The 26,869-nt window shown below is 50.7% G+C and overlaps 1 protein-coding gene across 3 annotated transcripts; it reads right to left on the reverse strand.

Annotated features, from left to right (window-relative positions):
* C26H10orf143 (chromosome 26 C10orf143 homolog) lies at positions 1-25,953 on the reverse strand. Of its 3 annotated transcripts, XR_009733881.1 has the most exons (5): positions 25,488-25,953; positions 10,711-10,884; positions 10,557-10,619; positions 4,103-4,364; positions 1-537 (listed from the first exon to the last, which is right to left on the reverse strand). XR_009733881.1 is itself a non-coding variant. In XM_061403866.1 (4 exons), exons 1-4 carry the CDS (start codon positions 25,554-25,556, stop codon positions 508-510), a joined length of 336 nt encoding a protein of 111 aa, XP_061259850.1. In that variant the 5' UTR covers positions 25,557-25,944; the 3' UTR covers positions 1-507. The 3 variants fall into 3 exon arrangements, 1 of the variants encoding a protein (XP_061259850.1); XR_009733882.1 differs by lacking the exons at positions 4,103-4,364; positions 25,488-25,953 and adding an exon at positions 24,891-25,163; XM_061403866.1 differs by lacking the exon at positions 4,103-4,364 and having other exon boundaries at positions 25,488-25,944.
* Between the last annotated feature and the right edge of the window lie 916 nt (positions 25,954-26,869).

Here is a 26,869-nt window from a genome sequence, read left to right on the forward strand (position 1 = left end):
GAAGATGAGAAACTCCCATTTTAATATAAAAGTGGGCCTGCACCTGGTAACTTCAGTTGGGGAAATCACACAGAACAGATTGGATGCTAACATTTGGGAAAATTCAGTGTAAAATTACAGAGCATTTTCAATATAAAAATAAGACTTTTAATTAAAAAAAGAGCACATAAGCAGCTCTGGATACACCCTCGAAACAACAGAGAAGTACGGAGCTGGGCTTTCCATTTGGACGTGGACTCTCAAACCGCACACGACGTTTGATGCCGGATACTTTCAACTCTCAAATAAAGCCATGACCTTCCCCAGCAGGCTGCGCTGGGAAGGCAGCTGCGGGAGGAGCGAGGTCTGCAGGCTCTCTGGCTCTGGAGTGAGGAGGCGGGACCTCCCGCCGGGAGCACGGCGGCTGCTGTGGGGACAGGGGGTGCCAGGTCCAGCCAGGGGAGCACATCTGCCGCTGCACGAGGGCTCGAAACCATGACTGCGCCCTTCCTCTCCCAGCGAGGTCCTCTACCGGTCCTCCGTGTGGTTAAAGTGTCCCTACAACGAGAAAACAGGGCGTCGTGGGAAGGAACCTACCTTGGCTTCAGGTTCACAACACTGAGCTCTGCCTTTCAATCGGCTGAGCTGACACACACTCTGAGCTAAGCACGTATTTACAGAACATATATAAAATACCATAATTAAGATATTTAAAGTGCTTCCTACAGTGCTTGGCACATAGAATGTTCTCGATAAATGTTACTTCTCTTCTCTCCTACAGTTCTATGAGAGGGGAAAAAAGAGAATGAAAGAATCATTTATAAATCCATAGTTTTTTTTCTAATGATGTCTGAATACTGAATATGGATTCAGCACAAGTGCACTGCAGCAGGCTCCTCGCAGGGGGCCCGGGGCGGGAGGTAACCCAGCTTCGCGAGGATCCCACTCGGGCCTGGCTTCCCTGCCCTTGAAGCAGACTCCTGCCTGCCCACCTTCACACAGAAGTGCTGAGATGTCTCGTTGAGCCACCCCACCCCACCCCACCCCACCCTGCCTGGATGGGGTTTGTCTGGAGACACACTGGAGGCAGAACAAACAGGACACGGGACAACCAGACACACGGACAAAGAGAGGACCAAACCTAGACTCTCCTCCACAAAAGAACCCGCAGGAACCACTCACTCAAACCTCTCACCCAGTCTCCATCCCCTGACACGACCGCATTTTCCAAATCCTCAGGCTTTTCTCCCCAGGGCCCAGTTTGCCGATGTCCCTCTCCAAGCTTAGACCCCTGTCCCTGATGCAGAAGTGAGGTCTCGTGTCCCCAGACTCTGAGGCGGCCACTGGTGGGGACCAGCCACTGGAGCCACGTCCGATGGAGGGTCTGGGCACTGAGCCCGATCTGATAAAGTCACGAAGGAAGAGGACAGCTGTGCCTTAGACGTCAGTCTCACTGTTGGCAAGCTGTATGTCCACTGCCTGGCTGAGCAGGCTTGAGAAGATATTAACGCAATGGTGGGAAATACGACACTTCTGATAAAACAGTTTCAGTATTTTTCCACCAAGCAAGAGAAGAGTGTTTTTTTTTTTCTTGAAGAGAGTTTTGTTTTGTTTCTAACACTGGGATCAAAAGAGAGTAAGGTCCAAAAAGACACCTAGGTACTTCAGAGTAACACTGTCAAAACCCAAGGAGTCTTGAAAGTGGAAACAAAGAAATGCCACATCAAGCTCAAGGGATCCTCAACAAGATTGACAGCTGATTTCTCAGCCCAATTCAGAGTGCTGAAGGTCAACCAAGGATTTTGTATCCAACAAAACTATCCTTCAAAAATGAGAAATTAAGACACTCCCAGATAAACAAAAACAAAAAACCTGTCGTTAGCAGACCTACCCTACAAGAAATACTGATGAGGCTCTTTCAGGTTAAAACTAAAGGACCTTAGATGGTAACTCAAGTCCACAAGAATCCATGAAAATGGCATTTTTCCCCTAATTACCACCTATGAGTCCCCCCTCCACTGAACCTGTCTCATTTCAACAGCACTCTCTCTGCCTTGGGTCGTAGCTTCTGAAGGACCTCCTCTGGCTGCACCTCTCCATGGACGCCCCCCGCCCCACCCTCCAGGTCCCGTCCCCTCCGGAGCCTGTCCCCTGGCTGGGAGAGCCTCCCCACCAGGTGTCCTCTCCTAAGATCAGAGACCCTCTCTGACACGCTTGCTGCAGGGTGAAAGGTCCACTGCTGGGAGGTGGGAGTGGAATGCGGATGGGAAACGACCCGTCTGTGTGCCTAAGGCCTCCTGTCAGTCAAGACAGGGCCTGGGCTGGGAACAGGGTGGGCCAGGGGCCAGCTTTCCCTCACTGCACCGGATCCCAGCATGGAGCTCCAACAGAGTCCATGATTCTCTATTTGAACCTCGCCTTCCACCTTGTTACGAAGGCTTGCTGGTCAGTGTAAGTCTGCAGCAGCTGGAGGCGTGCAGAGCACACACCAGGGAAAGAGAAGACTGGAACCCTGAGGGCAGGTTCTGCCTCCGCGCCGGACGGTCCTGACGCTCCCAGGCGCTGGAGCCCGTCCCAGCCCAGTCCAGACAGCCTTCTGGGGCGGAAGTGGATGGTGGGGACAAGGCTTAGGACTTATCGGTGCCCAGCAGGAGCTTCTGGCGAGCAGCTCAGAACAGCAGCCAGCACTCTGTTCTCAGTCTCCTACCAAGTATGTCCAAAGGGATCAAGCCTGGGAAGCGATGCATCTCGACCAGGGGAAGGACACGTGGGTGGCACGGGAGTCAGGGGGAGGTGGGCTAGAGCAAGGGGACACCCCATGACCGTCTCTGCTCCTCGGAGGCTGAGTCAGGGGCTCAGGCTGGGAGGGAAGAGGAAAGCACGAGCCCAGGCCCGGGATTCTGAGGGGTGGGCCCCCCTGCCACAGTGCTGTGATGGGCAACACTCCTGCCCCAGACACGCAAGGATCAAGAGCTTCACAGAGGAGCTGTGGACAAACAGGCAACTCTAAAAATAGGGTATAAACATGCATGTATATTCCAGGAAAAGCCTTGAGTTTAAAACTAAAAAAAATTGTACACACAACTTTCCTGGACTTCCAAGGCAGGCCTGGAGGACACTCTCCAAAATCCACTCAGGCTGTTCTTGTGCATAAATTCGTGTTATCTCAAACTCACCACCGTGGGCTGGAAGGGAGGGACGGCCTGGCTCCTCAGCAGAGATGCTGACCCTTAAGAGGTCTGAGGACCCTGCTCTGCAAAGAGTCTGAGGGGCTTAAAGGGCCCACTTACCCGCTGCTGCCGCCGCTTTTAAAACAGATTCTTGTTGCTGTTTTCATTTTTACCTTTTGACTCCCTTCACCAATTGCTCCCACCCCTCACGCACTGTCGCTGGCAACCACCAATCTGTGAGCCTTTTTTTGTTCAGAATCTGTCTTTCTCTGTCTGACTCATTTCATTTAGGACAACGCCCCCAGATGCCATCCACGTTGCTGGAAATGGCAGCATCTCCCTCTTTTATGGCTAATATTCCACTGAATAAAGAGCACAATTTCTCTATCTCCTCCTCCATCCTATTTTTGCAAGCTCATCTTATGGTCAACAATCTTGCTGAATATTAGTTTTAATAGTTTATCTGCAGATTTGCTTGGATTTTCTATGTAGATGATGTCAGGAAATAACAATCTAGTTTTCTTCCCCTTCTAATTCTTATAACCATTGTTTCTTCTTCCTTGTTTAACTGTCTGAGTTAGAAACCCTACTAAGCAGAAGTGGTGATGGCAAACAAATTTGCTTCTCTCTTCATCCAAAGAAACACTCCCCCTAAGTGCAGAGACCTTTCAACATCACCAGGATAAGCCCTCTATTTCTGGTTTTATCTTGAGTGGGATTTGGAGTAACTGAGCAGTTGCTGCCTCTATTAAGATGACAGTTTGATTTGTTTCTTTTTTTCCTCCTTTGATCAAATAATGTAGTTCTTTTTCTAAAGCAAGTCATCTGTATGTTCCTTTATGTAGAATTTCTTTTAAACTATAAAACCATCTGGGATGGTAGCTTTTGAGAACTTTCCCAAATTATTCCATTGGGATTCTCTCTTCTGGAGTTAGTTCTGGCAACTGAATTACCGTGAGGGCAAGGGAATTCCCACTGCCCTGGTCTCCCAGCTCTGAGCATGTTACAGACACGTGTTCACACGGGACAGTCCCCTTAGCATCGCACAGCATTATTCCAAGGTCCTTGGTGTCTGTAACTAATGGGTGGTCTGCTGTCACTCAAAGCACTGTTCCCTCATGGCCATCAGTGGTTTCTCTCCAGCAGCTCTCCAGAATCCTCTTTCACCATGATACATCAGACATGCAGATACATCAGGTCCAAGACTCACCAGGCCTTTTCAGGAATACAAAAAAGTATAGACAGCAATGTAACAAATATACACGAACCATTACGTAGCTTATGAGATAAAATGCCACAGGTGAAATGTCATCCATTCTCACTGAAGTGTATATTTACTGAATAAATACATGCCAATCCACTTACGTTGGCTCAGTTGGTAAAGCATCTGCCTGCAGTGCAGGAGACCCAGGTTTGATCCCTGGGTGGGGAAGATCCCCTGGAGAAGGAAATGGCAACCCACTTCAGTATTCCTGCCTGGAGAATTCCATGGACAGAGGAGCCTGGCGGGCTGCAGTCCATGGGGTCACAGAGTCAGACAGGACTGAGCGACTGAGCCACTTATCTCTTCTCCTGACAGGTGTGGATGTGGTCTCTGGCTTTCTGCTAAGCAAACAGCACCCAAGTGCTCTGCACACATCTCTGCAGGCCGACTGCAGGACCAAACCCAACAAAGCCAAGTCCTGACAGAGCCTCAGGAGCACGTCTGCATCTGCTGTCCTGCTTCTCTCTTCGTTTATGACATGATTAACAACGTACTTAATGTCCTTATCTGTAGCATACATTAATTTAGTCCCACACGCTTGCAGGAAATCTAAACTCCATTTAAAAAAAAATATTAGCTTTTCTGTGACAATCCGTTTCACTGTCTCCTCATAGTATAACATTTTATCCCCAGAGAAAAAGTTTTAGTTTCGTTCTTTAGTCACCTGAAGGCTCTCTACGAGTCTTCAGAACCTGAAATGATCTCAACAACACAGTAAAAAAAAAATTTTTTTTAACTAATTTTCTGGCATCCATATTCAGAGGAAACATCGTCAGAGATTCTATGGGAAGATTCTGTCGGCAAGTCTATGCAAACTCCTCTATTTGACTACACCAACACAGCCAGACTCCTCCTTGGCCAGCTGCCTCTCCCACCGTCTGGAGGACTCAGCCCTGTCTTGGCCACAAAGCCCTCACGGTTCTGGGAAGGACGTCCACGAAGCCCTGTGGCCTCACAGCTGTCTGAGCGCATCAGAGCGGGCCGCCGCCGTGCCCAGTGCAGAAGTGACGGGGCCACAGACCAGCCGAGACAGTGGGCACAGGAGGCCTACACTGCAGGCTCGGAGCCCGGCCTCCCCACTGACCACAGCGTGGGGCGGGCCGGTCACCCGGCCCCGAGGACCGAGTTCCTTATCAGCAACCTGACCGCTGACCGCTGGGGTCCCTGCTGAACCTCGGGGAAGTGCACTGGGCACTCTGTTTCCTAAGGAATGATCAGTGAAATTCCCGGTGATCCCTCTGTGACTGTTGTCTTCTCTCAGGACGTATGGATAAAGGGCTGATTAGATCTAGCTGCTGCTGAAACAGAGAGAGTGACCTGCTGCGCACGCATCTGTGTTAATCCACGTCAGAGTCTGCCGTACCCACCCCGGCCCTGGCTCTGGGCCTGACCCCCAAGCCAGGTGGCACTGCCCCCATCACCACAGGCAGGGGGACAGAGACTCCTGTCTGCACCGGCTTCTCCCCCACCCCTGGGTCAGGGCAGTATTTATAGATGCTGCGGATGCAGGGAGCAGTTGCTAATGAGACAGACAGGTAAATAAAATAGAGCCAATACTTTAAAGGTCACCTGTGTGGAGATAAGATGTAGTACAGGGGAAACAGGCATCCATCTGGAATCAGAATGACCATCCTGGGGCACCTCCCTCCGCCCCCAACGGTAGGCTGGGGACCCCTCCCCAGGACCGCCCCTCCCGCCCCCCGCCCTCCACTTCTGTCCCCACATCGCCCACCTCTCTTCTCCCAGCCCTCGTCAGCACCCCTTTTTCTGAGTGGCACCTCCCGCTGGTGTGCTGCAGCTCCTCAGGGAGGGGCCACCCCCAGACTTCACGGGTCAGCGTGGCAGTCACCCTCGGCGCCGTTCCCTCCCCTCGTCTCCCCCGACCCCAGGCAGCCTCCCTGCCCCTCCTTCCAGGGTCCCAGCTCCTGAGGACTTGGCCTGTTGTCAGGAAATGGGTTTCAATGTCAAAAAGGGAATAACGTAGAAGCTCACTGAGATGCTCCCCTAGTTTTTGCCCTCAATACTAATGAACAGGCTGTTAGCCAAACCAATTTGTTGGGGATTGGGAGCAGAGGGGTCCCCAAAACCAAAAACATCATTTTGCATGTTGGCTCTCACGTAGTAACTCACTATCGGCTTGGGTAAAAACTCAATCAGATCAGATCAGTTGCTCAGTCGTGTCCGACTCTTTGCAACCCCATGAATCGCAGCACACCAGGCCTCCCTGTCCATCACTAACTCCCGGAGTTCACTCAGACTCACGTCCATCAAGTCAGAACCTGAGATAAACTCCAGCAGAGGGGACCGGCTCCCAGATGCTGACCTTGCTGGGCGACCAAGACCCCAGGCCTAGTTAAAGACTGCAGGCTTTCTGTTCTCACGAAGATCTGTCCACTCCTTAGCTGGTTAGCCCAGGTGGGGTCCAGTTAGAACAGAGACTCAGGTGAGGAATGTGGGCTTCAACGTCACAGATGACGGAAGAAAAGAGGATCCACGGGGGGAGGGAGGCACGTGTTCCCCCAGGAGGGGCCCCCCTCCCGGCCTGGGGGCAGCTGGGAGAATAAAGGGAAGAGATGGGGTGACCGCAGAGCCCGAGGGCTGCCACCCAGAAGGAGCTGGGAGCGAGGGGGTCCAGTCCTCAGGAGCTGGGACCCTGGAAGGAGGGGCGGGGAGGCTGCCTGGGGTCAGGGGAGACGAGGGGAGGGAACTGCGCTGAGGGTGACTGCCAGGCTGACCCGTGAAGTCTGGGGGTGGCCCCTCCCTGAGGAGCTGCAGCACACCAGCGGCAGGTGCCACTCAGAAAAAGGGGTGCTGACGAGGCAGCACTCCCCCTTGGCCAGCATCCTGAACCCGTTCTTTCTGTGGCTTCCAGCCTGATAATGCCCCTTCCATGCATTTTCATGTGGTTATCCTGCAGACCTCTCACAGCCTTGCGAGGATGCATTTAATGGGAAGAATTTCTAAGAAGAGCATGATTTCATGGCACACTTGGCTACCATGAGCCCCTGGGCCAAGACTGCTGAGCTGAGCAAGGAAGGAAGTCGGCTGCATGGCAGGCCCAGCCTTGGGAGCACTCAAGGAAGGAAAGGAGCCTCCTGCAGGCGGAGACCAGCGCCCTGACCCTGTAGCCTGGATGGTGCACAGCAGAGGGCCACCCACCGGGCGGCAGAGCAGACACCCTGAATGACATAATACCACGTCCCAAGAATCAGGGATGGCCTCACCCCAGCTGTCAGTACCATGAGTGGGGTGACGAGGAGCTGCTTCTTAATAATAACGTGTACTAGGAGCTGAACCTGAACACTGATCACCCAAAGACATCATCAGTGAGCTGCAACGGGCCAAATGGGAGGCTCATGTGTCAGCCTGGGGAGTGAGTTGGAGAAGATCTACAGGAAAAGTCCTTGCGTACATGAGCAAGGACTCACGATAACAATCAAGAAAAGCTTCGTGGGAGAAAGACAACAGGCCCAGGCGGTGAGCTGAGACGGCCACGTGAGAATTCCGAGCAGAACCAACTGGGTCAGCTGATACCTGCTGCGGTCAGAAACACAGCAGAGAAGGGGGACCCGAGGAGGTTCTCAGGGAAAAGCGTCCAGCTCGCCGAGACACCAAAGCAAGCTTCCTGCCAGCGACTCCCCGTGGGGTTCTCAGGGGCGCCATGGTGAAGAATCTGCCTGCCAATGCAGGAGACGTGGGTGCAATCTCCGGGTCGGGAAGACCCCCAGAGAAGGAAATGGCAACCCACTCCAGTATTTCTGCCTGGAGAATTCCATGGACAGGGGAGCCCGGTGGGCTACACTCGCTGGGGTCACGGAGTCCGACGCGACTGAGCACGCACACACAGGGCTCCCACACAACCCCCAGCGTGACCCCTGCTGCTCTCTGAGCAAGCTCACCAGCGGCATCAGCCACGGGAATGGCGGGCCTGGACAGGCAGGCTTCCGTGTGAGTAGGGCGCACCCGTGAGCGGAACCCTGCGTTTAATGAAGTCTTCTGAAATTTGGAATTGCTGCCCATTGGTGATTTACTGTTAAGCGCTTCTCCCTGGGATCTTGCATTTCTAAAAATACTATTTGCTTTTTATTTAACACTGAGCCTCTTGATGTTCTGGAATACAAAAATAGTGTCTTATTATTTTAAAAGCTTAAGAGAGAAACTAGCCATATTATTAGAAAAAGAAGATATATGCAGCTATAGTCTGTTCAAATATCAAGAGGTGTGACTTTTCAAATTCACATTTCAATCTTTATTTACATAAGACTTTTAGAAATAGTGGGTGTAAATATTAAATCACCCAAGCCTGGGTGAAATTTTATTGAGAATAACTACAAATAAAGGGAAACTGATTTTTTAAAGTCACTTTCTGAAAATTTAGATGAAAAGAATATCGAGCATTAGAGAGAAAAATTATATATTTACATATCAATATAGGTTTTCCACGCACAGATTCATCTCCTAGGAAACATACAGAGGCAAGCTTGGGGAATCACAAGGGAAGGAAAACCCTAATCAAATAGGTGCTGTTGTTCAAACAGAACATTAGCTTAAATGATCCAATCAGCTGCTTGAGCCAAATTTTTTTTTTCCTTTAAGCTGTTCATGCCAGAAGACAACCTCTTGGAGCATTAAGAATCCGTATTACGTTCCAACTGTTTGCCCAACAGATGGGGGATTTGAAAGACACATTCCATGGAAATGTGACGAGAACGAGGAAGGTTTGGAGTCAGTCACCAGCATAAGCACTCTACCCACAGTGGGGTCATGAGATTAATTATCACAATCCAGGGCACGTTTGGCAGTTACATGAATCAACCGAAATACAGTTTACGTTGCTGGATCTTAGTTTTAACATTATTCAGGATTATTGGTGGCCCAGTCGTTGAAGAATCACCTGCAATGTAGGAGACCTGGGTTCGATCCCTGGGTTGGGAAGATTCCCCTGGAGGAGGGCATGGCAACCCACTCCAGTCTTCTTGCCTGGAGAAGCCCATGGACAAAGAAGCCTGGTGGGCTACAGCCCACAGGGTCTCAAGAGTCAGACATGACTTAGCAACTAAACCACCACCAGCTCCACACCACGAAATGCAACAGGACCTGCGGAAATTTTCCTGAGGATGGAGTACGAAAGTAGGAAGGCACATCTCCATGGGCGGGTCCACCTGGCCTTGGTCTTTGTACTTATCTAAGGACTTCAGAGGCTCCATGGTGGCTGGCCTTTGTTTAAAACAAAATCACTGCCTCCCCTACAAAACAGTCACCCACAATGCACCACATGAAAACTCTGCAATTTACTGACTCAAATGTTTGCTGATCAAAAGCAGCACTGAGTTTCCTCTAAAGATCTTTAGGGGGAAATCCTGAAAACACTCACTCACACACACACGCTCCTGGTTTCTATGTGGAAATTAAACACAATTCTATTTTATTGCAATATGAAGACTGCAAGCTTAAAATTAAAAAAAAAAAAAAAGAATTATAGAGGTTTCAAAGCTCTTATTATTAGAACAAGCCCAAATTTAGGAACAAAGGTATCGTGATGCTAATGTGAAGGACAGGGAAGCTTGGCGTGCTCGGGGTTCACAGGGTCGCAGAGTCAGACACGACTTAGCAACTGAACAGCAGCATCGTACACTTCCTGATCTTCTGCCCAGCACAGGGGACTGAGAATCTGACTCTGGCGACACTAAGACGTCCCATTCCTTTGAATTAATGGTGTGAATGCTGTTCATCCTTCTGAAATTTTGGATTTATGTGAAGTGTATGCAAATAGGAAAGAAAAGCTTAAGGAGGGGAAAGAAAAAGCAACACTGATTCCCATTTGGGTAAGTAAATGAGTTAAGGACATTTCTCTAAGATGTCCGCAAACTAGCTCTATTTTAACCATTTCCAGGCCCTGTTCCCTTCTCTAAACCCTGTTTTTAGAAAGAATTTAAAATGTATATTCAATTTGTAGTCTCAGTCTGAAGCTGGAAGAACATCAGTTTGCAGCCGAGTAGAATGCTCAGAAAACCAACCTGTACCTTTCAATTTACACCCCTCTTCCTTAGGAACGAAACGGCCGTTTCTACCACCCTTGTCCTACGGATCCAGGATTTAAGGACAGGTCTTTCACGTCACAGCGAGCAGGGGAACGCACTTACAGACTCTCCCGCGATGCACCTCGGGCAAGGCTGGGCCCGGATCCTTCCGCCATCCAGAGGACCCTGTTCAACAAATCACAGCCACGGATGAGCCAGGGCAGCGGTGATTCACACTGAGCAGGTAAAGGCTGGTCTGGTGGGAGCAGGAACCTACCCCCACGCCTGGTCGGCCCTGGCCGATGTCGGGCCATGGTGAGGGCAGGCGGCCTCTGCGCTGGGCATCCAGGCACTCGGGCTCCTCGCTGCCCCCGGACACTGGGATGCGCACCCTCAGCTGGGGGCAGTCCCGCTCAGTCGCCGCGGCGTCCAGCCTCCTGCACACCCGCTTCTGCAACGACAGTCTCACTTTAGATGGCCTCGGAAAGCACACGGCGCTCTGACTGAATCTGCCTCTGAGAACCTCGCTGCAAACACAGACCCCCGAGGAGCTCAGAAAGTTTATAGGACGTTGGGAGAGACAACTTCCAACTTTATCTTCCAGGAATAACCACCATCACTTAACCTCATTACTTCCAGCACAGTCTGATCATTTACTTAGCTTTACAAGTTTAAAATAATCATTTGAAGCAATTTTGGTCAAAATTCTTATAATAAACTGTTGTGACTGGTTTATCGATGTCGAGAATGTACAAAACCTATAAATTTTTGTTCAAGAATCTAGTCATGCGCTTCGATACTTTTGCCAGGTAGGTACTTTCTTAACACAATATCAAGCTATGTGCTTCCTTAATATGATATGAATAATCCCATGTGGATAATTCTTTGTCTTCCTGACACTGAGGAGTGGGCTGGTTTTATTTATTTCACAAGCTGCACACACAGCCCATAAGGGATAACCTGCAGGAAAGGCATGTGACGTTGGCATTCCCGTGAACTAAAGACGAATTACAGAAGCAGCCTTCCAAAGCTGAAGGAAATGGCTGACTCTCCACGTTCCCAGTCTGTGCTCTGCGGGGTAAGGATGTGTTCCGCGACACAGAGCAGATGGGTAGGAGGCCTCTGTAGGGGACAGAAGGTCCGCCCTGTCCTGGGTCCCCGCTGCTGGGCGGTGCCCGCCAGAGTCAGGAAACACCCCTGGTTCACGGGTGGTCCCACACCCTCCTCAGTCACCGGCAAACCATCGTCATGATTTGCGCCAAATCTCTTCACGATCCATTCCATTATATTCATTATTTTCTAAATGGGCTTTTTATTTCATGGATTTATCTAATATAGAAACCTGGTGTCAAGTGCTAGTTTTACTCCTCCCTAACTAACATGTCTTAAGATAGATACCTGAGGAGGAAAATGGTAAATGCTGACCTCTGAGCCCCCAAACCAGAGAATATGCCCTGGGGTAAATACAGTGCAGGCTCCGGGAGGCTGAGACAAGGGCAGGGCAGCCAGCCCCCCATCACCCAGCGCCACAGTCCTTCCCAAACATAAGGAAGTCCAGAAAGGTCACAGTCACTGCTGCAGAACCAAACCTGGGCACAACCTGAATCGGAGAATGCAGACATCGGAGAATATGGCCAGGGGGACAGAAAAGCCAGGATCCCAGCGCAGGTCCCCTCCGCTCCAGCCCACACCTCCAACGTGGCCCTGCCCTGAGAAGGGCAGGAGGAGATGCTGTGAGCGGGACAGGACAGGGTCACCAGCGAGGGAAAGGCGCCCGGATGCGCAGCGAGGAGGAGCCCGAGCCCCCAGAGCCCAGAGGCGGGCAGGGGCTCCAAAGTCTGCACAGTGAAAATGGACAGAGCACTTACAGAGGTTCTCCTCCGAATTCAGCTCCTGGGAGGGGCACGGGCAAAGGGGCGGGCCAGTGCCCCTGGGGCTGGGTGGTGGCGAGGAGAAAGAGAGAGAGGGCAAGTTTGGGGTCTGGCAAGTGAAGGTGCCCATCATACCAGGGGGCTCACCGCCACCCCGTCCACCAGCAGACACCTGCTCCACCTGCGCTCAGCCACACCCACAGCGGAGGTGCCTAACGGCAATCTTTAAAAAATACCCCAAAACATAAAAATTCCTCCTGAAAAAGACATGAGTCAAAAGGAGATTGTAATACTCTTAAAAACATAATTAAACACTCAAACAAATGTGAGGATATGAAAAACCACCCTGAATTAGCGATGTAAAAACAGAAAGGACAAAAATGGGGAGGAGCCAAGAGAGACTTGGATGATTCGGGAAAGCAGTGGAGGGAAACGAGGAATAAACTATAAAGTGCACTGAAGGGGATAACTTCAAGTGAAAACTAACAGAGGACACCAAAGAAGGGCAGGAGCACAGTCAAGAGAAGGAGAACGGCATAAAGAAAACAGGGGGGCTAAAAAACGGCAGCAGCAGGAAGGGAAGAAAAAGCAGCAAGAAATGTTCGCTGAGTCAGAGTTCCGCAAAGAGGAAAGCAAAGTAACAGCAAAGCTAAGGCTGAAAACCGTAGCCCGAGAAAGCTTCATGGGAAGAGGAGCTGCCTGAAGCTCGAAATGGAGGCTCACACGGCGCCTGGGGAAATTAACCCGGAATGACCAACACGGAGACGTCCTAATAAAACCAGGAGACTTCAAAGATGAAGGCGAAATCCTCAAAGCCCCTGGGCGCGCAGGTCCATGAGGGTGAAAAGGAACTGGACAGGCATCAGGCTTTCCAAGGCCACACGCGAGAGAGACGATGGAGAAACACGCTTTCAAACTCAGTGAGAGAAAACACAGACCAAGAATGTAAAATCTACACGCTGTCCTTCAAATGTCAAGGTTACAGAAATAGCATTTCAGCATAGGTGAATTTAGAGACCACTACAGCCATGAGCCCTTCCAGAGGATTCTACGTGAGGGTAAGCTTCATCTAACTAACCAGTGATGACTGGGGAAATTCCAGGGTAAGGATTTTTCGTAAGCATCTGAAGGTACTAAGATGTACATCTCAGACTAAATTTAAAATAAAGGTGGAATTAGGCTGACAGACAAATGTGCAAATGTTATGTCCTCTGACATGGTGGAAGTAATTCCACTAAAACACGAGAGATGAAGGGAGAGGGAAAGTGGAAAAATTCTGTAGTACAGGTCAATACTGTACAGTGACAATCGTGTATCAAAGGGCACCAGGAAAAAGATTAGTAAGTGTTAAATGAATGAGGGAAAGACAAAATCATCATGAAGTAAACACACAGTGAAATGTATTTTAGGCAAGATTTACTAATAGATGCTAACTCAGAAGGCAAAGGCTTAAGAAGAAATATGCTTTCTCCCCCAAGGTATTTATTAATTTACAAAGTTTCAGTTTTATACATAAAACTGTTTTACATATAGTTTCAACAAATATTTTCATGTTTCAACGTATCTCCCCCAAGGTATTTATTAATTATAATAAATAATTATAATAGTTATAATTTAATTTATAAATTAAATATAATTTAAGTGCAGTTTCAACATATCTCCCCCAAGGTATTTATTCATTATAAAGAAAAGACTGGTAACTTTACAGGGTATGAAACCATCTTTATCCAGAGACAAGGTCAGCATCACAGTACTGAGACATCTTGGCATCACAGTCCCCATAAGATGCACGAAGAAAGCATAACATCACCTCGCGATACTCGTGCCAGAAAGGACGAGGTCTTAACCTCATCACAGAAGATGCTGGACAACCCACATGGACGGAGAGTCTTCTGCCAGATAGCTGACCGCTGCTCCGTAGACGTGCCAGGGTCAGGAAACCAAGGACGTGTCAGTGGCTAGAGGGGTGAGGACTCAGCACAGTGTGGAGTCCTGGAGGGACGCGTCAGTGACTAGAGGGGTGAGGACTTCCTGAAAGGACATGTTGGTGACTAGAGGGGTGAGGACTCGGCGCAGTGTGGGGTCCTGGAAGGACACGTCGGTGACTGGAGGGGTGAGGACTCGGCGCAGTGTGGGGTCCTGGAGGGACGCATTAGTGACTGGAGGGGTGAGGACTCGGCGCAGTGTGGGGTCCTGGAGGGACGCATTAGTGACTGGAGGGGTGAGGACTCGGCGCAGTGTGGGGTCCTGGACTCTCGGCGCAGTGTGGGGTCCTGGAAGGACACGTCGGTGACTGGAGGGGTGAGGACTCGGCGCAGTGTGGGGTCCTGGAGGGACGCATTAGTGACTGGAGGGGTGAGGACTCGGCGCAGTGTGGGGTCCTGGGAGGACATGGTGACTGGAGGGGTGAGGACTCGGCACAGCGTGGGGTCCTGGAGGGACACGTTAGTGACTGGAGGGGTGAGGACTCGGCGCGCTGTGGGGTCCTGGAAGAGACCCAGGACAGGAAAAGGGTGCGAGCGGGACATCAGGCGAGGCTGGAGTACGGCTGGAGCCCGGGCGACGGCTGTGCACGAGGCGAGCCTGGCCGCCTGCCAATCATACTGTGCCCACGTACGTTGTTCACGTGAATTCTCTATATTACAGCTGCTTTTCCCCAACCTTTCTATAAGTCTAAAACTACTTGGAAATGAAGTTTTAAAAATGAAGATAAAAAACCTCCTGCACCTGCTCTAGTGTATACCACACATCTAGGAATGAGGATATAAGCCAAGTCACCTTTCCACAAGCCTAATTTTTCCCTCCCGAGTGACATAAAGGGTGACGTGTGTAAGACAAAAGTCCTTCCCACGTGTGAAGATGGTTCTTGGATACCTCTGAGGCTGCTTCTCTCCGACCAAGCATTCCTGCTCTCTTTCACTCTCCCATATCCGAGAGGCTTTCCAGAATCTTCCTCTTCTAGACACCATGTCCTAGAGTTTCTAAATCGTCATTATTCCTCCTGAAATGAACCATGTAAAATACCCCCAACACGCTGTCACCACCGCGGAGGAGAGCAGAGCTCCCCCCTACCTCCACGACGTGGTCCCAAGTCCGCAGGGAAAAACTCCAGCTGAGGGGCCCCAGCAACCTGCCACCTGGGTCCACACGAGGCCGGCACCCCCCCAGCTTACGTCTGTCTCCCCTAGAGGACGCACAGCCCGTTCCTAGGGACTACTGAGGGTCCTTCTGGTTTAAATTTAACGCCAGGCTCTGCTACGTAACCCTGAAGTTGTTTCCAGGTCCAATCTGATTTCCTTGCTGTTTTCCAGTGTATAAAGTACTGCCAAATACCGCCATCATCACACGAATCGCCTTCGTAATTGGAAATGGTGCCGCCTTCTGTGTTCCGCCTGAGTCGGATGGAAGGGTTGAGGAAGAAAAGACCAAGGACCACGACCTCCGGTTACTCAGGATCTGCTCAGCTTTCACATTGCAGAAAGGGGCATGCTGTGTAAAGGGGTGTCCTGCCAACTCCCAACTATCTGGGCGGGACTTGCCTGGTGGCCCAGTGCGTAAGCCCCTGTGCGACCACCGCAGGGGGCCTGAGTTCCATCTTGGGTCGGGGAATAAAGATCGTGCATGCCACGCAGTGCGGCCAGAAAAAATCGGGCAAAGAGAAGTGAGGATACTGGCTGTGCCCCGCGTCATCCACACACAGGATGTGACTCTCCTCCTGCGGTCACATCACAGCCCCGTGCTCCTTTCTGAGGAACATCGCTTGCCAAACAGGAGGGCAGAGGGGCGTGGACAGGCAGGAAGTGTGCTTCTAGAGGAGGTCTCACACTCCATGTTTCTTGATGAGTTAGACGGATTCTAACTTCTTTGTGGGGTCAAACAACACCTGGCACAGCGGGTCAGCAGACCTGTGGCCACCCACGGTAGACACTCCTCAAGAGGCTCCGGTGGCGGGGGCTGGGTCCCCACGTGGCGGGGGAAGGGGAGCCACACTGACCAGTCAGTCATTGAGGGCTGGGCTCCTCCAGGGAACATGGGGCCCTCCGCTGGCCGAGGGGATGAAGTCATTCATGTTTTCTGCTTTAAACAGGGATTAGTGAAAGCTGGCTATATGTGACACTGACTCACATATTTACTCGGCAAATATTCCAATTACCATGGACTGGCCTGGACCACGGGAAAACTGGGGCTGAGAGGCACTGAAGTCCAGGACGCGTGTGTTACATGCCTCGCTCTCCCCCACTCCCTTCTAGAGACGCTTCAGTCAGCCTTCATCAAGGCACGTGAAGATTTACCATCTGGCCGCAGACAGTGACTGCAGCCATGAAATTAAAAGATGCTTGCTCCTTGGAAGAAAAGCTATTTAGACAGCGTATTAAAAAGCATAGATATCACTCTGCCGACAAACATCCACCGTCAAAGCTATGGTTTTTCCAGTAGTCATGCAAGGATGCAAGAGTTGGACCATAAAGAAGGCTGAGCACCGAAAAATTGATGCTTTCGAACTGTGGTGCTGGAGAAGACTCTTGAGAGTTCCTTGGACTGCAAGGAGATCAAACCAGTTAATCCTAAAGGAAATCAACCCTGAATATTCATTGGAAGGACTGATGCTGAAGCTGAAGCTCCAATACTTTGGCCACCTGATGTGAAGAGGCAACTCAATGGAAAAGACCCTGATACTGGGAAAGACTGGGGACAGGAGGAGAAGGAAACGACAGAGGATGAGATGGTTGGATGGTATCATCAACCCTATGGACATGAGTTTGAGCAAACTCTGGGAGATGGTGAACGACAGGGAAGCCTGGCGTGCTGCAGTCCATGGGGTCGCAAAGAGTCAGACATGACCAAACAACAACAAATGGCTCTGGCGCCGTGTAAACAAAATTCAAATCCTGAATAAACACAAAGACCCCGTTACTTAATACCTACAGAAGATCTATCAAGCAGCAATCTCGCCAGAGAAGAGCTGAAAAAGAAACACAGCTGAGTAAGAGAAGACCCTTGACAGGACCCCCCTCTGGAAACCCGTTTCCCGACTTTGCACGCAAACAGAACGTGGAGGGTAAAGAAAGAAGAGGCCAACTTCCTTGAGTGCTTTGACAGAAACACCCTGTGAATTCTCTTCAGTCGGCACAGCAAGGAAGTGGCAGGTTCTTGAAAAGCCTTAAGTCAAGCACTTGTAATATATACGCTAATATATGTTAAGCACATATACTCTAAGTTAGAATACCAATGTAAATTGTCAGAGTTGGTAATGCAATTAAAGGTAACTCTCCAACTACACACATACACGCACAATAATCTCATCTTTCATTTGAAGGTATTTTAAGGATTTTTATTGACCAGTGGAATTTATTCTAAAGATCACTTGCATCATAAATGTGTGATGCTGACTGAGTCCCAGTTATCAGAAAGTTGCTGAGTGAGGTATTCTAGTCTAGTTTAATCTCTGTCACAGTAAAGAAAGTTCACTTTGGCTGGAGCAGCTGACGCGGACATCCACCAGCGCTGAGACAGAACCGCTAGGGCTGAAGAGCAGGATTGAAGAGGCCTGCAGACTGTCGCCGAGAAAGAAAGCGTGCAGAGATCCCCCCTCAGGGACAGTCGCTTGGAAATGACCTTGCGCTCTTGGGGGTGTTGCTTTCTGCAGCACAGACCGAACCACAGAAACCAGCAGAAGCAAGGGTGCCTACTCTCAACCCCGTGTGGCCAGGTGCCCTGGGACTTCAGCCACAGGGACCATAACGTCGGGATGCTGTGCATCATCAGCTGCCCTTTCCAGGAGACTCCTCCCCGTCCTGGGCACGGACCTGCGTCCACACCCCAGACCAAGTCCTGCTCAGGAAAGAGAAAGCAACCGATGAGGAGACAAGCGAGGTAAGCCGTGGGCACCACTGTGATTCCATGAAAGCTGGCTCCCCAGAGGAAGGTGGTGGAGGAGAGCGAAGAAAAACCACTCTTTGACTTCCAATGAAAATGAAAAGACATAAACACACCCTCTAGACTGAGCACTAATTTTGCATGCATGATTTACAAAGACAGTATAAACCTAAATTATAAAAAAATCTATTTACCACAGGTGGGACCTAGTAACTGTCCTTGCAATGATTAAAAAAAAACTACAGCATGGAGTGTTTCTATATTTGTTATTTCAGTAGCAAAGTAGAGCCCTGTGCTGCCAAAGCAGGGCATTTTACTTCTATTCTGCACGTGAAGAAGGTGAAGTCCACCAACCCCAGCTAACTTGCCTGAAGTCCAATGACTGCAAATGCCAGACCTGGGGCTCAGCGTGCGTTAAGTCAAACTGGGGAGACAAGACTGAGACATGTATTAAAGAAGCACTAAAAACTGAAAAATGCATGAAAAATATATCAAAGCTTAACATAAAGCTACAGTAATCAAGACAGTGCAGTAACGGCACAGGACACACACAGAGACCAATGGAACAGAAACGAGAGTCCAGGATAAACCCTTCCGTTTACCGTGAACTAACTTTTGACAAGGCTGCTGAGACAACGCAACGGAGAAAGAAGAGCCTTCATAAGAAGTGGTGCTGGCGTAACTCTATCCACATGCAGAAAGAGGAATTCAGGGCCCTAACCACACAGAGATGAACTTGGGATGGATCAGAGAGCTAAATGTAAGAGCAGAGAACATTAAATTTTTAGAGGAGAACATAAGACAAAATCTCTGTGATCTTGGGCTTGGCAAAGATTTTTTAGATACGACACCAAAAGCATGACTCATAAAAGAAACAAATTCACAAACTGGATTTCATCAATATCCAAAACTGCTTACTGTATGCACGCTAATGGACTTGTCTCCAGAATATATAAAGAAGTCTTTCAACTCAACAAGATGGCACAATTTTTTAAACAGGCAAAGGTTATGAATAGGAATTCTGCTGACAAAGATATACATATGGTCAGTAAGTACATGAAAAGATGTTCAACATCATTAGTCATTACAAAAATGCAAATCAAAACCACAACGGGATACCATGTCCCACCCACTGGAATGGTTATAATCCAAAAAAGTGTTGGCAAGGACGTGGAGAAAACAGAACCCCCATTTGCTGCTGGTGGGAATTCAAATAGTGCAGCTGTTTTGCAGAACAGTTTGGTGATTCCTCAAAATGCTAAGCACAGAGTTACCTAATAACTCAGCAATTCCACAGCGAAACACCTGCCCAAGGGAGATGAAAACACACGTCCACACGGAAAGCCTGTACCTGGACCTTCACAGCAGCCTTCCTCAGAAATCCCCGAAGAGCAAGCAACCCGAACGCCCATCCACGGAGAAATGCTTAAATAAAACGTGGCATTATTCATACAATGCAATATTTAGCGACAAGAAGAAATAAAATACTGATATGTATTTCAATATGGATAAACCGCTTACGTTAAGTGAAAGAAGCCAGTCACAAGAGACCAAATATTGTGTGTTTCCATTTACATGAGATGGCCAGGACAGGACAGTCAGCAGAAGACAGAAAGTGGACTGGTGGCTGCTCAGGGGTGGGTGAGCAGCAGGACCGGGGACCAGGCTTCTTTTGGGGTGATGAAAATGTCCTGAAATCAGGTTGCGATGGTGTTTACACAACTCCATACTACACTAAAGCCACTGATCTGTGCACTTTCAGAGTGAACTTCACTAGGATACAAATCTGCAAAACTCCCATTTATTATATATATACCTATTATTTATTTATATAGGTATATATGTCTAGTCAAGACTATGGTTTTTCCAGTGGTCATGTATGGATGTGAGAGTTGGACTGTGAAGAAAGCTGAGTGCCGAAGAATTGATGCTTTTGAACTGTGGTGTTAGAGAAGACTCTTGAGAGTCCCTTGGACTGCAAGGAGATCCAACCAGCCCATTCTGAAGGAGATAGGTCCTGGGATTTCTTCAGAAGGAATGATGCTAAAGCTGAAACTCCAGTACTTTGGCCACCTCATGCGAAGAGTTGACTCATTGGAAAAGACTCTGATGCTGGGAGGGATTGGGGGCAGGAGGAGAAGGGGACGACAGAGGATGAGATGGCTGGATGGCATCACTGACTCGATGGACGTGAGTCTGAGTGAACTCCGGGAGTTGGTGATGGACAGGGAGGCATGGCGTGCTGCGATTCATGGGGTCGCAAAGAGTCGGACACGACTGAGTGACTGACCTGAACTGATATGTATATAAAAAATACGTACATTACACACAGACACACACACATATATACAGTCATTCAGGTGACCAAAATGTATTTTTAAGATACATCAGGTTCCTGGACTGCAGGTCCCCAAACCCCTGGAATTTCTAAGCGACCAGGACAATGGGGGTATTTTCTGTCGCAACACGCAGTCTCTAGTCCTCGGTTCCTGAGGTCACTTCAGAGCCATAAAGGTGAATGGGTGCCCTGTTACTCACGCGAATGAAGTGACTTTTGGCAGGCACCTGAGGGGGTGGTGGGGACTTCTGACTTACAGCCGGTGGTAACAACCTGAGCTTTGAGAATACTGGAGTGGGTTGCCATTCTCTTCTCCAGGGGAACTTCCCAACACAGAGATCAAACTCAGGTCTCCTGCATTGCAGGCAGATCTGAGCCACCGGACAATGTATGTTAAAGTAACTCCTTCAGGAAGAAAACCAAAAATTAAACCAGATGGAAATAAGACTGAAGTGCACTGGAAATGGTAACTCTGTGGGCAACCAGTACTCTGCCCAGAGAGCCTACTCTTTACAGAGCTTTTTTGGAAAAAGAGTCTTTAGGGAGATAGAATGCTGAGGCGTAGACATGAATTTTTGGGCGTCTGGGTTGACATTTCCATTCTGAAAGGTGCGGTGAGTGTGGTGGTTAGGGACTGCAAGGAGCCAGGCACTGGATGCCCAGTCACAGGGTCAACCTAAGCAAGGCCTCACTTCTCTTCTTCCAGAGCCTAGAACAGTGCTGGTACACAGTAGGTGCTCAGAAAAAGAATTTGTAAAAAGTCTATGCAACAGAAAGGATAAGCACTACTGCTGTGTAACTGCCACCACATTCACTGACCTCACCATCATCAGGACACTCCCCAGAGGACAGGAGAGACTCCTGGCCCTGGCTCATGAGAATCCTCATTCCAGAGACGGTCCTGGTGGCCGCAGCTCCTGATCTCTTCTGCTGGCTTTAGCACACCGGGTGCAGAGCCACTGGGCTGTCACAGAGGTACGAAGGGACTCATGCTTCCCGAGTAACCAAACTCTGAACAGGTGTGTATGAGAGAGACGGAGAACGAGAGTGGAAAATGGAGGGAAGGACATGGCTACTTTATGAAGCTCAAGCCAGATTGTCAGATTAAAAACTAGGACAAAAACAATGTTGCAAAAACAATGCAACGTAAACGAGGACTCTATCAGATCAGGAGACGGGACACACCCCAGCACTACACACCCTCATCCTGTCTGCTAATAGTCTGGAAGTGCTGGAGCCTCAGCCTGGGCACCTCATCCCACCAACTCCAACCTGAAAGATCACTCAAGGTTTCCTCTACTGAGCCTTTCCTGTTTCCTCAGATCAACAGTGACCTATGGCTCCCATCCCTGACAGTCCGGCGCATCATATCTTTCATCAGTTTACGGCCAACTTTGGACTTCGTTTTCAAGTCTCACGTTTTAGTTCCACAAGCCCCCCGGAGGAAGCTGTATAGCCCGGTGGTTAAGAACACAAGCTCTGGAGGGCGCTGGTAGGGTTAGGGCCTACGACCACTACTTGCGGTAGTCACAACTGCACTCACCTCACACGCTGGGAAAGTCACGCTCAACATTCTCCAAGCCAGGCTTCAGCAGTATGTGAACCGTGAACTTCCTGATGCTCAAGCTGGTTTTAGAAAAGGCAGAGGAACCAGAGATCAAATTGCCAACATCCGCTGGATCATGGAAAAAGCAAGAGAGTTCCAGAAAAACATCTATTTCTCCTTTATTGACTATGCCAAAGCCTTTGACTGTGTGGATCACAATAAACTGTGGAAAATTCTGAAAGAGATGGGAATACCAGACCACCTGACCTGCCACTTGAGAAATCTGCATGCAGGTCAGGAAGCAACAGTTAGAACTGGACATGGAACAACAGACTGGTTCCAAATAAGAAAAGGAGTCCGTCAAGGGTGTACATTGTCACCCTGCTTATTTAACTTCTATGCAGACTACATCATGAGAAACGTTGGACTGGAAGAAGCACAAGCTGGAATCAAGAGTGCCGGGAGAAATATCAAAAACCTCAGATATGCAGATGACACCATCCTTATGGCAGAAAGTGAAGAGGAACTAAAAAGCCTCTTGATGAAAGTGAAAGTGGAGAGTGAAAAAGTTGGCTTAAAGCGCAACATTCAGAAAACGAAGATCATGACATCCGGTCCCACCACTTCATGGGAAATAGATGGGGAAACAGTGGAAACACTGTCAGACTTAATTTTTGGGGCTCCAAAATCACTGCAGATGGTGACTGCAGCCATGAAATTAAAAGACGCTTACTCCTTGGAAGGAAAGTTATGACCAACCTAGAAAGCATATTCAAAAGCAGAGACATTACTTTGCCAACAAAGGTCCATCTAGTCAAGGCTATGGTTTTTCCTGTGGTCATGTATGGATGTGAGAGTTCGACTGGGAAGAAAGCTGAGCGATGAAGAATTGATGCTTTTGAACTGTGGTGTTGGAGAAGACTCCTGAGAGTCCCTTGGACTGCAAGGAGATCCAACCAGTCCATTCTGAAGATCAGCCCTGGGATTTCTTTGGAGGGAATGATGCTGAAGCTGAAACTCCAGTACTTTGGCCACCTCATGCAAAGAGTTGACTCATTGGAAAAGATCCTGATGCTGGGAGGGATTGAGGGTAAGAGGAGAAGGGGACGACAGAGGATGAGATGGCTGTATGGCATCACTGACTCGATGGACGTGAGCCTGAGTGAATTCCGGGAGTTGGTGATGGACAGGGAAGCCTGGCGTGCTGTGATTCATGGGGTCCCAAAGAGTCGGACACAACTGAGCGACTGAACTGAACTGAACTAACCACCACTTGCTAGTTGATTCATCTCTCTGTACCTCAGTTTCCTCGTTGGTCATATGGGCATCCCAACAGGCTGTTGTGAAACTGATAACCCACATGGTGGCCACTGGAGGACTGGCAGAATCTGCCACACCTCAGCTAAATGTCTCCAAGATGTCCCCTCCTGCGGTGACAGCACCACTGCACACCCAGGAGCTCGAGCCACAACTCTGGGGGTCACCTGGACTCCCCCATTCACACTCCCTGCCACACCCACTCACCAGCAAGACCTGCCAGCTCTTCCTCCAAAACCCACAGCCACGTGTGTGTGCTGCCATTACACTCCCCTCAGGCTGAGCCTCTGACACCTCTCACCATCTATATATTGTGCCTCCCCTCTGACCACCATCCCCTTCATTTCCCACAAAGCTGCTCTGGGGAAACGGTGGCCCTTTAAATGTCAGGATGATCATGTCACTTTCCTATTTACTTCCCACCGTCTGGAGGATGGGGCTTCCCAGGTGGCTCAGTGGTAAAAAATCCACCAGCCAATGCTGGAGACACAAGAGACATGGGTTCAATCCCTGGGTCAGGAAGATCCCTTGAAGCAGGCAACCTACTCCAGTATTCTTGCCCAGGAAATCCCATGGAAAGAGGAGCCTGGCGGGCCACAATGCACAGGGTTGCAAAGAACGAGACACAGCTGAGAGGTTGAACACACACGTGTCTGGAGGACAGGGGGCTGCTGAAGCCACGGACAGAATGAGACTGGGTGCGTGGATGTCTTTGATCTGGGTACCACTAGAAGGCATGAGGAGAAGGGGATGACAGAGGATGAGATGGTTGGATGGCATCACCGACTTGATGGATGTGAGTCTGAGTAAACTCTGGGAGTTGGTGATGGACAGGGAGGCCTGGCCTGCCGCAGTCCATGGGGTCGCAAACAGTCGGACACGACTGAGCGACTGAACTGGACCGAACTGTTCCACTGCCCTGGGCTCACCTCCATACTGCTATGCACAGAACCAAACTCCCCTCAGGTCTGAGCCGGGATGGTGTGAAGTCTCCCTGTTACAGAAGCTTAGCCTATGCCCTGAGGTGGCACCAGGTGGAGGGGTGCTGCATCAAGAACATAAGTGAGACTAGCTCACGGTCAGGCAGCGGGCAGCGAAGAAAGAGGCTTCAAGGGAGAAAGTGCCTCACTCCTGACAGGCTGTGCAAAACACTGGAGAAAAAGGTTGCCTGTACTAACTGGGAAGGCACACGCCATGCTTATGGAGCCGGGAGGAGTCGAAGAAGAATATAAATAATTCTGTTGCTCGGTATGGCGGCACATAGCTGCTGCTCTTAGAGGGATCCCTGAAGTAAACAAGACGAAATCAGAACCGGCGATTCGCAGGCAGAGTTGTTGGACAAGAGCGCAGCTCAGAGGCTCTGCCCTCATCCCAATCCCACAGGGCTTCTGTCGGTTCCCTACGTACTTCCTACCCACACTAATTTTCCCTTCAAGCCTCGCATAGTCTCGACGATGCACCCACCCCGAGCTTGATTAGGGACCCTCCCATTACCCATCACCTCTTACCCTGCTCTTTCGCAGCAAACGACTGGAGTGTCGGCTGGCCTGGCACCCATACTACACCCAGCCCAGCGCCTGCACGTGGCGGTTTGACTCAGGAACAGCTGCGCGCAGAAAGCGGGAGGACCCTTGACTTTGGACACTGAACCTCTGAGGCCTCCGCAGCAGCCCTGAACCATGTGACCAGCCCTGGGTTTCCAGGACACCGAGGTGCCCGGGTCTACATCTCTGCGCAGGCGCATCCTGAGGGGCGACCCGCCCCACCCAGGCCCCGCCCAAGCAGGCGCACACCGCCCGCCCTGCCCGCATCTCTGCGCAGGCGCAGTCTGAGGAGAGGGCCGCCTCATCCAGGCCCCGCCCACTGCACTCCGCCCAAGCGAGTGCGCTCGGCCCGCCCGGGCCCGCAACTCTGCGCAGGCGCGGCCTGAGAGGCGGTCGGCCCCACTCAGGCCGCGCCCACTACGCTCCGCCCAAGCGGGCGCGCGCAGCCCGCCTGGGCCCGGCCTCCTCCTGCTTCAGGCGCCAGTAGTCGCCAGACCCGGTGGGCGTTTGCCCAGAGCTGCCGTCTTCCCTTTCGCAAGGCCCGGGCCCCGGGGGACTCACCGCGTCCCCCGGGACCTGCAGATCCTCAGGCCTCCGCCGTCGCCATCGGCCCAGCGCCAGGGTGTCCATGCGACCCCAGGCCCCAGGCGGCCGGGCCTTCCAGCCGCCGATAGCGGTCAGGTGCCGCCCTCCCGGCCCAGCCCGGGCTGCCGAGGCCACGCCCTCTTAGCGCACGTGCCCCAAGGGAGCCAATAAAGTGCTGGGGGCGGGGCGCCGCCAGGAAATCGCGAGCTCTGGCTGGCGCGGCGACAGGCTGGAGTAGCGGAAGCCAGAAGTTTGAGGCGATGAGGGGATTTCCTCCCTAGGTCGTTGATTCTGTCATTTCGCCGGTCACCGTCACTGCCCTAGGTCGTTGATTCTGTCTCTTCTCCGGTCACTGTGTCGGCCTTGGGGCTCCAGAGAACCTGTTTAGGGTTTCGCCACGATTCGACTTCGGGCCTGCGATCGGCTGGAGGAGCGCCCGCCTCTCCTCTTGTGATTGGTCCCTGAGCCCCGTCTGCTGTCGCTGGTTGGCTGATAGGTGGCGCAGCGGGCCTATCAGAGCGGAGGGGCGCTGGCGTCTCTGGGAGTTGTAGTCCTTGGGAGTCCGCCTCGCTTCCGGGCGGGAGCCACGCTTCAGCACGTGGTGTTCTCCAGCCTGGTATTGCCCGGTGCACGGTGGCTTCTCGTCCAGAGGCGCTGGGAACACCCTCGGTTATCTGAAGCCGCAGCTCTGAGCTGCCGGGGCCCTCGGGCCGTGCGGAAGGAGCAAGCGAGGTCGTGCTTCCCGCGGCCGTCGTGCGGTGTGGGATTCGGGTCTTGTGCCGTCCCACCCGCGGAGCCCTGGGCCTAGCTGCGCCTCCCTCTTCTCAGAGGGCCGAGGCGCAGGAGTCCGCCAGTATGTCCAGGCTGGACCGTGCATCCCACCGCGGAGCCCCCGCTACGTTCTGCACCAAAGTGTCGAGCCTGAGATCCTTTATGCTTCATTAAAGTTGGTATAAGCTAATCCTTTGACAATGATGGGCTGATGGGTCTGTTGGTGCACGGCTGTCTCTGGGACAGATGTTCTTCCCTGTTTAGAGAGGGATGTGCCCCCAAGGTCCCCCACAGTCTATGTACTGAGCTCTAACTGACTTTTACTGTTCTGTTAGTTTACTGTGTACAATGCAATGATCTGATATATGTATATACTGCAAAATGATCACTAGAATGAGGTACAGTTAACATATCCAACACCTCACACAGTTACAGTGTGTGTGTGTGTGGGGGGGGGGGTGTGTGAAATGGTTTAGAACCTACTTTTAAGCATCTTTTAAATACACACTACAGCAGTGTTAACTATAATCACCATGCTGTATATTACAAGCCCAGAGCTTAATCACCTTGTAAAGACCGGGAGCTTA

The sequence above is a fragment of the Bos javanicus genome, chromosome 26, assembly GCF_032452875.1.
Source record: "Bos javanicus breed banteng chromosome 26, ARS-OSU_banteng_1.0, whole genome shotgun sequence".
NCBI lineage: Eukaryota > Metazoa > Chordata > Mammalia > Artiodactyla > Bovidae > Bos > Bos javanicus.

Coding starts and splice junctions, on each gene's coding strand:
- C26H10orf143 (XM_061403866.1), bottom strand. CDS start 25,556: ATGGACACCCTGGCGCTGGGCCGATGGCGACGGCGGAGGCCTGAGGAT. Junction 10,885..25,487: donor TGCAGGTCCCGGGGGACGCG/GTGAGTCCCCCG, acceptor CTGTCGTTGCAG/AAGCGGGTGTGCAGGAGGCT. Junction 10,620..10,710: donor AGGGCCGACCAGGCGTGGGG/GTAGGTTCCTGC, acceptor TTTGTTGAACAG/GGTCCTCTGGATGGCGGAAG.